Here is a 13621-nt window from a genome sequence, read left to right on the forward strand (position 1 = left end):
TATCAACAGTTTTTAAATATGGTGCAGTACACTTACAACAAATAAACATGTTTTTTTTTTCTTATTACAGTAATGTAGGTGGCCATACTTGAATAATAAAATTGTTCGCTTTCACTACAACACAAAACCTTACATTTGCAGATGTTTACATGGTCTGTGTGTGATTGGTGAACACTGGTAACAATTTAAATCAAATATATAAATGAAAATCTATACACAGCTGCAAAAACAAAAACTTACATGTCATCAGCAGCATTACACATGATAGTTCAACTTCTTCAAGTTTGTACTCTTACGTCATCTTTATTTATAAATCCACGTTCACTGGTTGAGCTCAGGCTTTGAATTCTAAACAAAAAGGCTGTTAAAGCCAAAACAAACTATTATCCTCCAATTTAGCCATTTGTATAAAGTGTCTGATTTGCCTTTATCGAATGTCCTCAGAAATAAGTCAGGAATTCATATGTTTGATGCTTGTAAGTGGGTCCAAATGTGTTCACCCACAGCTCAGCTCAGGCTGTAAACCATTAGCACAGAGTCTACAGACCAGAGCTGGGAGAGGTGCCAACATCACTGCAAAGAAGAGATGAGGAGTCAGTGCTGCAGACAAACCTTTTCTTTTTTTATTCACAAGTCTCTCTGCATCACATTCTAGCAGCTATCTTTACCCTTTCAGATGTTGGTCTGTAGCTTTGTCGGCATGATAAGTAAACTTCAAAGTGTAGATCACGAGCACCGCTGGAAAGCTCAGTGAAAACTGCAGAGTTGGTGAGCATTGATTGGTGGCATTAATCCATTATGGAAACATGTAAACACAGAAACAAATCCTGTCTGTAAACAAGGACTGCTGAGTTTAAGTCCTTCAGCAACAAATCTCATGTCCAAAACACAACTCCAGAGTACCACTGGATGTCATCATGATCAAGTTATGCAGGAATGCTTGCAGCCTTTTAGAGATGCTTTGCTTCAATCAGTCATGGTGTAATTAGCACAACAGATGTGATCTTAAGTTCCTATTTATTACATCAAGTATGTCAAAAGCTGCAGTGATGACTTCTGAAGCAAAGAGTCCTTTCCTCTAAGCAAAAGTAAGGCATTAGCAAAGGGTAAAAGACAAAAAAAACAAACAAAAAAAAAAAAAAACCCAAACAACACTGTTTAAAATATAGAGTGAGCAGAATAATTAATACTTGTTATTGAACAATACATTTGATATGCTGAGGTTGGAAACTGGTTAAATGGTGCTTGGAGTCTGCAGAGAAAGAGTTGCTGCTGCTTCACAGGCATCTGGACTTTAGCTTTGCTTTGACGTCATGAGGAGTTTGCCTTGCTTTTCATATTCCTGTTGAAAACACGGACAGATGATGGATGCATAGATACTAAACTGCAGCTTCATTGTCCTGTGATGTGGGCTGGCCATCAGGACTGTACTGATTTGATTTTCTTTCTTAAATTCTTCACTATTCTATGCCAGCAAATTGCTGTCGTGTCTCCCTTCTTCTCCTGATCTCACTTTTCTAATCTAGCATCCCGTGCCTGCCTCCCCCTCCCCACCTTCCTTCTTGCTATGACTCATCATCTGTACTAGCAGATAAGACGGCATTAGAGAGCCAGGCAGCAAAGGGCACGATCTGCTCATTTATTATACATACTGTTACATCAATGCATCCTTAATCGTTTGATCCAGCTAATTAAACAATATTGAAAAGTCTTTTGTGGCTCTTACAGTGAACAATTATCCCAGTCTGCAGTATAGTAACAGTATTCACTGCTGATAAACACTCAGCAATTAAGTTGAAATACCCTGGAGACTGCACTCAATTTCCGGTGTGAGGGGATTTTCATATATTTGAATATTGTTTTTGATACGTCAGATAAAATCTTAATGTACCTGAAGCCCACAGGCTGAGTTGGATTTATATTAGGGTTAGAGGCTAAGACACTGACCCTACCCCCAAAAAAAAAACAAAACTAATGCCATAAATACATTTCCTTAAGTGCAGAAATTAATAATTAAAGAGTCAAATTCAACAAATCCATTTCCTGTTTCATTGTAAATATGGGAAAACCTGTGTTTACCTTGACCTCCCTCTTAATTTCCCACTTTTCCCACTTCCTGTCGGTTAACCCCCTCCCCATCCACCCATGGTCTTCCGATCCCAACACGGGATGAGTGCCAGCATCAGCAGCCCTGAAATATTTATCAGTCTCCTCCACTTTTCTCTGCTGTCATGGGAGTCAAGACAACCAGACCTGCCTCACTTAGTGAACCCTTCAGAGAAGCTTTGCCCTGAAAACTGGCTGAAGTTCTGAGAGAAAAACGCTTCAGGAGACAGAGAAGAATTTAAGACAACCCTTGCTGGCAGACGGGACTGTAGCTCACTCAGGACTTAAGGAGGAAGGAAAGTAGAATCACAGGCACGTCTGGTTGAAGCCTGGAGCTGAGCACCAAGAATCACTTCCAACTTTAGATCAGTAGGGATGAAGACATGATAAACGGAAGATTTTCCACTGGCAGATCTTGTCAGACTACAGTAGAGGAAGCTTCTTCCTTACTGTCTGACATGGAAAAAAAAAAGCTTTATTAGAACAGGATGCAAGGGTAAATGTTTTCCCTGTTATAAAAACTTAGGAAATATCCTTAAACACCTGTTTTAAATTTGGAGAGAAGCTAAGCTGACCAATGAAGCTGGGCGATAATTACAGACAGACATGTTTGGAATTAAAAAAGACAAATAAAGCGGTCACGCAGCTTTCCTAATGTTGATCATTTATCCCCCGTCTGCAAAGGGTCAACAGTTCGGTTGAGAAAAAAAAGGTGTCTCCCCTGAAATGTGGGCTCTGATAAATGCCCAGCATGGCTAAAAGCTTACACCCAAAGTGCTGATTGTGAAGATCACTGAGCAGTTTCAAGGCCATGCATAGCTACATTATTGATGACATTAATGGGACTGAAACACCGAAGGCAGGGGGGCTGAAGTGGCGCATTTTAAGTGGAACAAACCCCCCACTCATGGTCACATTTCCTTTTACCAATGACCGTCTTCCCAGCCAAACATGAAAACTATAAACGCTGAGCTGATCTGAATGTCGCTCAACTGGGGACAATTAGGACAAAATTAATATTTTATTAAAGAAGGCACTCCCCTCCTAATTCTTGATGGCCTTTAAGGTACTTCTTTTGGCCTCAGATGAAAGTACTAACACATAAATTTATCACAAACACACACACACACACACACACACCTCTCTTCTTTGCCTGTTTTGAACTGACTGCATATGGTCACGTTTATAAAAGTTTACACACAAGGACTGCAGAGGGGCTCTTGCATACACAGTTAAAATGAAGGAGGAGGCCTGCAAGCTGTGGCATAATTGAAATGAATGAGAAAGGGAGCTTTACTGGCTTTCCTTCAGTGCAAAGAAAACAAAGCGTTTCAAGCTCACTAATTCAAAACAATCATTTACCTTGTCTGAGTCTGGATTGTTTGGTCAGTGTCACTCCTCTCTTCCATCTCTGCCTGCACATTGTAATAAGAGTAAAAGGCGATGAAGGATACAGATAAAAACATGTGGAGTTGTATTATTTGGGAAAGAGTTGAACTCTTTTCCCCCTCTCCTCTGATCCTTCTTCTTTCAGTCTTTCATCAGCGCTTCCTCAACACTTTGCTAAATCATGTATTTTTTTTTTTTTTTCTGAATGGGTTTGGACTTCTAGACCACCCTCAAAGATTATGTTGCGTCAAACAGTCCTGAGATTCATTCGAGCAAATCTTACAGCCTCCTCCCCACCTGTCTCCATATCATTACCTCCATCTGCTCGGCTCAGTCTGCCTGTATAATGTGACAGACCTACCTGTACTGCTGTTTACAAGGTGTTTAAAGCTTCACTCGGTGCCAGTGTTTACTTGCTGGAGCTGTTTACAATGCACAAGCAAGTGATGGGACATGGTTGCAGGATTTTTCACTTTGAAAATATGCAACTGCTCGACATGTCTGCCGCCTAGCAGCTCGTATGAAAGAAGCATACTGAAACATATGGAAAGGCAGATAAGTGTTGCGCAAAGGGGCCACACATCCACACAGTCATGTGGCTTTATTTATTCAGTTCCACCAAATCCAAATGATTTATATATTACAGTAAAATAAAGTATATTTAAACAAGAAGATTTTTACTAGTGTAAACTTAATACATGGCTCATTTTGTGACATCAAAAAGCCAAAAAAAAAAGGCAGTTTCTGGTGTTAATTATACAGTGTAAAAACAGCCTGAACATGCATTCTTGGCTCATAATTTCATGTTGTGAAACTTTCATACTGATCTTCCAGCTGTAATTCTGCAGAGCTTGAAACTTTTCTGTAAGCAGCAGGGATCAAAACATCATGCTTCGCTCTGTTTCTGTCTGAACTCTGCAGCTCTTGCAAGGTGACCGCTCTCATGTTAAGCACGTCACAAAAAGTAAAATGGGGATTTGGAGAACAGAGAAGCTGCCTCTGTAATGAATCTGAGCTGCGAGTTGTTTCGCCCCTCCTGTCGGCCTCTCTACTCTGCTCGCATCTCATTCAACCACTAAAACACACTCATATGACACACAAACACTTTTCCTCTCGCTTATATGCATAATTCAGCAGGCATCCAATTATATGTGAAAATAATTCTATATGAACATGCAATATTAATAGAATACGTTGTGCCCTGAGGAGCTCAGTGTAAGAAAAAGCTAATTTGAGGTCATCCCTTCCTCAGTGACAAACTCTCCTAAATCCTCCCGATACCAAATATTCCTGGAGAGCAAATCTGAAGTGTCTGAAGTAAGTGAAAAGCAGAAGGCAATTAGTCACCACGGCTTTTACCTCTTGTTCAATACGGTTCTCCACATCTCAGCTGTGGTTTAAAGGCACTAATATTTGACATCTGTCCACAGAAAGGACAGTTGAGCCATTTCCTTCTGGATGTCTAAACACCGTGAAGGCTCTGCAAACGTCTGACAAAAGCCAGAACTAACAGATTTTAGGCTGATGTGCTGGAGGGTTGATGATGCCGATCATTCTGGCTCTGAATGAAATATCTTAATCAAGCCGCTGAGAATATGTGACTTAATTTTTGTTTATAGAGTTTGATGATCTACTTTTGGTACAAAGTGCACCCATCAGGCCTTTCTCTATAAAAAAAACAAAAACAAAACAAAAACAAAACAAAAAACAAAACAAATGTCTTTAGCATTAAAATGTATAGCTGACACATGTTTTACAGTCCCAGTCTCAAAAAAGTTTAAAAGTTTTGTTAAAATGTAAATAAAGTTAAACAGTATGCAGTTTGGTATTGTCTTGCTGAAATATACAAGGCCTTAGTTGGAATAAAACATCTAGATGAGGGTCTATGTTTATTTTTAGCATTAATAAAGCCTTTCAAGATGTACAAGCTGCCAATTCAATGGTACTAATGGACCTCCACACCATCTGAGATGCAGGATTTTGCACCGAGTGCTGACAACAAGCCAGATTGTTCCTAGGATACAGTGTTTGTGATTTCTTAAAGAATTTTAAATTTTGATTAATTTGTACACAAAACAGTTTTCCATATTGTCTCAGTGCAGTTTAAACTTTAGCCCAGAGAGGACTTTGGTGATTCAAAATCACACATTCTTTGCATCACAGATCTTAAACCTGCATTTGTGGATGGCACATGATGATATGTTCAGAGACAGGAAGTGTTCCTGAACCCAGTCAGTGATTGCTATGACAGAATTATGCCTGTTTATAAAGCGGTGCTTCAGGAAAACCCAAAGATCAAAGGACTTCAGTGGGAATCCACAGAAATTTTCATCTTTCAGCCATGTCCTTTGTGCACAACGATGTCTGCAAGATGATATTATATACTGCAGGTTATGTAATGACCTAATCTGTAGTATTACATAGAAAAACATTATTATGCAACTGCTCCACAGTTTGTAGACACAGTGTTCTTTGGCAGATTGCTTAACCGCTTACCGTCTTTAAGAGACTCTGCCTCTCTGAGGTGCTATTTTACACTTTATAATGTTACTGATCTGTTGTCAATAATCCAAACTATTTGCATTGTGTTTCTCCTGCTTGTTTTCAGAACCATTTTTCCAGATTTCTTTAAAACTTATATTAAAACTTATATTATTTACTAATATTTTTTATCAAATGTTCAACATTTAACTTGTTTTCTTTGCTCATAATTGCAATATTCTCTAATGGGATTTGCAAATCATTGCATTTTGCTTTTCTGTTAATTAAATGCAAAGTTCAAGTTTTTTTTTTACAATTGGAGTCAGTAAAAATTTTCCGTTAGCTCTCACTGAAAACTGTCATCCTTGTGGTCTCTTCAGGCTACATAACTTCATCTAAACTGACTAATGAGCAAAGACAATTTATTATAAATATTAACTTATCACAGGCAAGAACATTTTAATCTTATGTCTTCTTAACGTGTGTATCAGTCAATGTTCTCCAATAACCTTTGACAACACAAAATACTATTTATGTACTTAAACAAGTTTATAGCATAAAAAAGCCAAACATTTTGACCATATTTTTCTAATTTTGCTTGATTACAATTTTACTGTCAGATCTATTTAAGAAGATTCTATACTTTAAGAAAAAACACATCCCTTGCCAATCTTAAACGCTTAATAAAAAGGTCCTGTATGACGGTTATATTTTACATGATGAAGCAGACCAATGAGGGAAGGAAATTCTGGACCGAAACGCTTTACATCAGGCAGTCCCGGATGGAGTCCCTTCTGAGGGTGTAGAACAACTCCCTTTACTGCAGACTTTGTCATTTTGCTGTAACACACTGAAGACAAGGGAATCCCCCCAAAAAAGCATAACATGACCTGTCTAAGGAAAGTTAAACAGGCTGTTTTGGCAGATTGACTACCTGCTAAGAACTTGAAGCAACATATCTTCAGCTTGAGCATGTGGAGACTCCCCTCGCTGTATATGACTGCGTTTATAAGAGTTTACTCAGCACAGAACAAACACATTGGGATCGATATAATGAGCACAGGAGGCTTCTGACTTGCTCCCTAACAAGAGCCACTTTCTTGTCCTGGAGCACAAATCACAAAGAGCCCTGTGGATCAATGTGTCCTTCCTTCTAATGAATGTGCAGTAAACATGATTAATGTCATTAGACTCACTGTTTATCTCCTTGTTTACCTTCTCATATTTCATTTTCTCTCTCCACCCTCCCTTACTCTTTTCACTATCTCACATTTCCTCTCTAATTTTTTTCTTGTCTCCTTCAACTTGTCCTCTGATCTGCAGGTGAGACCTTCTCTGAGAACTACAGCCACACAGAGCAGTGCAGGCCATGCACTCAATGTACCGGCTTGATGCGGATGGAGACGCCCTGCACCGACTCCAATGATGCAAGATGCATCTGCAACTACAACTACTACTTCAGTGAAGTGTCTGGACGCTGTGAGAAGTGCACAGTGTGCCCGGTGGGACAGGGCGTGTTCGCTCACTGTGAACATGATCATGACACAGTGTGTGAGGAGTGTATGGACGACACCTACTCTGATCAGGAAAGTGCCCTCGAACCCTGCCTGCCCTGCACCATCTGTGAGGAACCAGAGATACAGACTGCTGAGTGCACGCCCACCAGTGACTCTACATGCCACAGTAAGTCAGCCTCACAGTCAAGCTTCCAACCTGTAGCTAGGTGCTTTACAGCAGCATAATGCCAGGTGTACTTTTTATCTCCACCTTCTCAATCACGCTGCCTTTAATTTAACTGTTAATCACCGATTGCTCATCATTTCTATTCTATGTAGATAGTTTGGGTTTAGACTTGAACCAAAATGACACTGATGCAGTTCAGACATAAAATTGTTTGAGATCTGATTTGTATTAAACTAAATGTTACGTTCACAGCTTGGCTAATCTAACCAATTAGCAGTGTGAACATTGTCTTGTGCATTTTTGTTTTGTTTTAATTTTATCAAAACAGACCCAAATTAGAAGGATGGAGCAAGTTTATAAAGGGGCCTGCTGATTTGGACCAGAGAGAGGATAATAAGCTTAATATTGTTAGACTGTTGGGTGTTATTGTTTGGTCTACATTAGAGCTAAAAGACCTGAACCAAGCTGGTAAACACACCAGAGTTTGTTTTTGTGCCACGCCACATATGAGGCTTGACAAGAGTAGACAACAAGATCAGGATCACAAGCTGCCTTCAAGTTATTTCAAACTGGTGTTGGAAGCACCGTATATGTCTCAGTCACACTTCAATGAGCCACCGGGGGCGACCTCCACATGTGTATGTGGAAACAGGCGCAGTTAAAGGTCGACCTTGGTCAGACTTTCAAACAGCTGGAAGTTGAAAGTTTTAGCATTAAAAGGTCAAAGTCTCTTGCAGAGTCAACAGTGAAACAATCAATAATCTGCTCGCCCACCAAACACAGCCCAGCTCCTTGTGTCTGCATGTGAAGGCAGCTTGTGCTGTAGGAAGCTGTAAATCCTTTAGGGTCAGGCAAGGCATGAAATTGACCTCATCTTTGCCTTTGGGGGGCATTGCATTTGATTTATTGGATAAAAGTCTTAAGTATCATCAGAAAAGAAGTAATAGTTTGTTCCTGTGAAATGTTCTGCCCAAACCTTGAAACACTTCACTAGTGGAATCGTTAAATGCTTCTGATAAAGCTATTGAGGGATGGAGCAAAAGGTGCTGTAGGGCCCTTTTTTAAAAATCAATCTCATGTTCACATATTTACTTTTAAATGAAGATTTTCATTATGCTTTTTCTATAAATGTCCATCTTTGGACATCAGCTGCAATAGAATGCTTGTAGGAAAGTGACTTGCTTGAGGTTTCATGGCTCCTATTTGGATCTACTATGTTCATAAAGCTAAAACACCAGTCAACACTATTTTTATTATTGTGCAAGAGCCATGGATGGTTTACATTCCACTTCCAATCAACTGTAATGGCACTGAAAGGAAATGGAGAAACGATGTGTGGAAAGATAAGATGTGGAAAGGCAGATGGGTGGAAGAAGGGTGAAAATAGCACCATAAGAAGGGCGATATTTAGCTTTTATCAGTAAATCCCTACCAGATATCAACACAAATGAGGCAACAGAAATTTTGACCTCTTAACTTTTGACTCCATTTTACATTGCATGTCATCAGATTACATACATACAACAACCCTTATACCCCTACAAGAGATTCATAAAATATCTGATGTTGTGTAGCCACAATACAGCCTTTTGCTGCCCATTTTGCGCCCACCCAGGCAGCTCAACTTTGACCCGCCTTGTCCTGTGCGATGGCACCACAGCAGTGGTAATGATGGTGGAGATGGGAAAGATGGCATCATGAGTGACCTTATGAAAGAAGAGCCCTGTTAAACAGCACCAGTGGGCTTGTGGGTAAGGGCTGCAGTCACATGTGGTGTAATGACGTTTCCGGGCTTCCAGGGTGGTCTTTGATGACTGTGCATACAGCAGCAATCAAGAAGATGCCTTCCTGGGGTTCTCTGCCATTTTTTTAAAATCCTATCTTGGTGTCTTTTAAAACTTTATGCCTCCTTTAGTGAAGCTGCTATTGGGGTATTTTCAAATCCTCAAATCCCCAGTTTCTGTCCAGCTGTCAGCAAGTGTCAATTACACGGTACAATGACAGAGACAGAGAGAGGGGAAGAAATAGAGATGGAAACAGGCAGAGAGCTGCAGCATATTTGCTGTGCTGGTATTCTATGCTGAGGGGTCGATATGAGTCCTGGGATTTCTTCTGCTCATGCTCAGGTTTCGCTGAGTGACCTCTATGAGCATCCACACATGACTGCAGAACACACACGCTCACACAAGATTCAGACACAGCATCCAGAATCAATGCAGCTGATAGCAGGCACATGCACACTCTTCCTCCTGCCAAGTGCAGTTTAACTTCTACATTTTTTCATTAAATGCCACACATGTGTAAACCTCTTTGAACTGAAATTGAAAACGCCTCCTGCATCTTTCCTAGAAGATCTCTGTCTGTTTTGGAATTGTCACATTTATCCCAAAGGCACTGTTCAGTCTCCATTTGAGTAGGTCTGCGTGAAATGTTGAGCATGTGTATAAGTTTAGTTCTCGAGAGAAAAAGAGGGAAAGATTAAAAACACAGATATGGGTGGACTTCTTTTCTCTTTATTATCCCACTCTCATTGAGCTGAGCTCATCATGTTTGCTCCCTTTCCTTCCGTTTCTTCCCACAGTGGCCCTCAAGTGGACGGGCTAGCAGAGTGGTGGAAGGTGGCCAGTGTGCATTCAGTGTCTCCACCGCTGCAGTATAATTACTCCCGCTAATCAGAGCACTTTACAGCAGCTCCTCTGTTCATCTGCACCTCCTCCTGTCTCTCTTCTAACACTCTGCCTCTCTGTCTGCCCTCCCCTCCGCTCTTCCTATTAACGCTCCCCAACAGAAGACAGAGCGCTCACTTGAATAATTTGTCGTATTTTGTGTGTGTGTGATGGTTGTGTGCACGGCAGGCAGTTGAGATAGAGGCTGAGCTGAGACAGAAGGAGAGTGTTTGGCGGCTGATAAAGAGGTCATTGTGCATGTGCTGTGCCTGATAGTTGCTCATCTCCACTCTGGACTGGTAACGGCCAAGACATCAACCTCTGCACAAGACCCTGGGGTTAAATTCACCATAAAGACCTCAGTGGCTCATAAAAATTAAATCTTTCTTTTCCTCCATTTGTGTCCACACCCCACTAATAAACACATCTCCATGCCCACACAGCCCCACTCTCATAAAATCCTGGGCTAGTTTTATTTTGTTTCATGAGCGTTTTAAACTCACTGAAGCCAAAATGGAATTGTTAAAGGTCCAAAGCCAGGTTTAAGCTCCCATTGCGTTCCAGTTAAGGTGAAGCATGCAGCCCCTGCAGACTCAGGTTTTGCTTTATTCTTTAGCCAGCTGTGTATCAGTCCCCTAACCAGAGAAATATAAAGAGCAGGCAGTTATAATAAAGATGTGGCATCCTGTGCCTTAACTTACAGCGTTGAGTCAGTGGTATGTGAAGCCTGTTCTCATGAGAGTTGTAATCTGAAACTGAGAATGACAATTTACAACCAGTCCTGAAGTCTGTGTTGAAGTAGCATTCACCGAGCACTTGCCACAGAGCAGCATGACTGATAACCCTGAGTGATAACATAAAGACTGTCTGCAGCTTCTCTGATAAACTGTAAAGCTAGACAGTCTGCATGCTTTCACTCTTTCACACCTTCCATTCACAATTTATTGTATTCGCAAGCTCGTGTTGCATTGCTAATACCATTAGCCAGGCCTGCATTAGCCAGATGATGCATGGCAGAGCTGAGGAAACCTGACTACATCTGAGGAAAGGTCAAGAAATGCATGTAATACAAACACCCATGTTCCATTTCTCTGAACACTCCCTCCTTTTAGACATCCAAATCGATAGTTTTGCTTTAAATAGTTCTCTGCATTCTGCGTGTTTCTAAGTATGGCATGCGCATGTGCCAAATATTTCTGGATTGGTGGGGATAATATTTCAATAAACCAACCTCCCCCTCTATTGGAAGAAGGAGGGCTCCATCATCACCACTCTGACAGACAGACGGACAAACATGCACTCTTAATAACAAACAGAGATGGCTCAAATCCGTCCTTATAAATTGCCCATCAGGATCCCAATGGACTGTTTAAGGGAATAACTGTGTCTAAATTATGCAACAAATCAATGTGGAGAAACTTGACTATCTGCCATGTCAGAGAAAAGAGAAGAACTGCAGTGTTTTGCTGTGATAGTCCACTGAATGTCTTTAGTCTTATAATCCACATCAGTCATCACCACCATAACTTAATGCATTTTACTCCCATAATTAGTTTTTATCATGGAGACTTTCTACTCAGTCTCCAGAGAATGATGACAGAACACTAATACTGAGCATGTACAAGAGAAAATTGGATTACTTGGCTTGTATAAACTTTATTCATTAAATCATAAGTGATCAGTAACAGTGGGTGTCAATGTGTGCAAAATGGAGGAAACAGCTTAAATGTAATGCCAATAACCCACTGGTGGTGGTTTGTGTTATTTCAGTTTTTTTTATCCTTTCTTTATGTATTCTTTAAATATATTCATTTATTTATTTTTAGTACGTTTGATATTTGTTTTTTATGTATCATTATTTATGTAATTTGCTTTATAATTTCCCTTGTATTTAGTTATTTTTAATATTATTTAGTTATTTAATCAGTTTTACTACTTCAAATGGTAAATGGTCTGTACTTATATAGTGCTTTTATCCAAAACACTTTACATGTGCGTCACATTCACCCATTCACACACACATTCACACACTGATGGCAGAAGCTGCAATGCAAGTTGCTCAACCACAACCCATCAGGAGCAATTAGGGGTTCAGTGTCTTGCTCAGGCACACCTCGACATGAGCTCGACCGGTCCAGGATTGAACCAGCAACCCTTGGGCTACAGGACGACCACTCTACCCACTGACCCACGACGCCCACTTCAATCTAAATTGTCAAGATTTTAAGAAGTTTGTGAAGTTACACTCCTCAGCTTCATACTGTTTTTAATTTTTCTTCGGTTCCATGGAATTTTGATAAAAGTTGTCAAAGAGGTTTGATGACTAATCAGAATAACCAGGACATCATTTCTAGAAAGGCACACTGCTGTTAAATTATTGAAATGCAATTTTTCTGAGCTGTGAGCCTCACGAATTATGTTCCATCTGCCACCAACGCACAAGGGTGGAGGCACAAATTCGAGAGCAAGATTTCTCAAACAGCTGACAATGAAATATTAAAAATTTACTCTCTCTAACCTACATACCAGTGGAGGTAAATAAGAAATTATTTCATATAAATCAAGTAAAGTAAACCTTGGAGCCTCTTCTGACTTCAACCAGTAAAATAATAAATTTATTGCTACTTGAAGGTGTAGCGGTATAAACATGTGGTCAGTGGGTTATCATTTTAATAATGCATGGTAATGATTTATGATTTGGTATTACTCCTCCCTTGTAAACTAACTTGAGGCTGATAAATTAACAGATAAAAGAAACTAATGAAACTTAAATGTTCATGATGTAAGTTATAATCATGGATAAATAAGTTTTATCACCATGTTCTGCTGTATTATAATTCCTTTGCGAAACGATAGAAATAGGCAACAAGTCAGCAGCCCCTAAAAATCCTAACATTTGTGAACAACCCCAAAAGAATTTGGGATAGAGCCCCCAGTCTTTATTCTTGAAAGGAGCCTCGGGGGTCTCTGCAGGGTTAATCCTGTGAGCACCAGTATAAAGCTAATGAGGAGCAGCCCAAGGTTCTAGTGAGAGTTACAGGCTCAGATCTGAGCCAAGCTGCGCTTACTCCATCCCCACCAGATGGCTGAACTCACAGGAGTTTTGATTTTGGCTGGACGGGTGCTCTCCTCGGCCTGATCTGCCATACCCTGAGGCCACGAATGATCAGCAGGCTATTCTGTGGGCTTTTCAACCATCCGACAAAGTCAGTGCAGTTTCACTGCATGGCCTTTGAAAACAGAAGCTGTATGACAGGACTGCAGGAGAGCACTGATGGATGACTTGTGTTTTCAGG

The 13621-nt window shown here is 40.3% G+C and overlaps 1 protein-coding gene across 1 annotated transcript in view; it reads left to right on the top strand.

The window, feature by feature from the left end:
* Nucleotides 1–13621, top strand: part of ngfra (nerve growth factor receptor a (TNFR superfamily, member 16)) — a 30426-nt gene that overhangs the window by 5016 nt on the left and 11789 nt on the right. Inside the window, exon 3 of the mRNA XM_041974500.1 lies at nt 7300–7659. Within this exon, the coding sequence (XP_041830434.1) occupies nt 7300–7659 (360 nt within the window). The remainder of the gene's footprint in view (nt 1–7299; nt 7660–13621) is intronic.

This window comes from Melanotaenia boesemani, chromosome 2 (genome assembly GCF_017639745.1).
Source record: "Melanotaenia boesemani isolate fMelBoe1 chromosome 2, fMelBoe1.pri, whole genome shotgun sequence".
In the NCBI taxonomy this organism is placed as follows: domain Eukaryota; kingdom Metazoa; phylum Chordata; class Actinopteri; order Atheriniformes; family Melanotaeniidae; genus Melanotaenia; species Melanotaenia boesemani.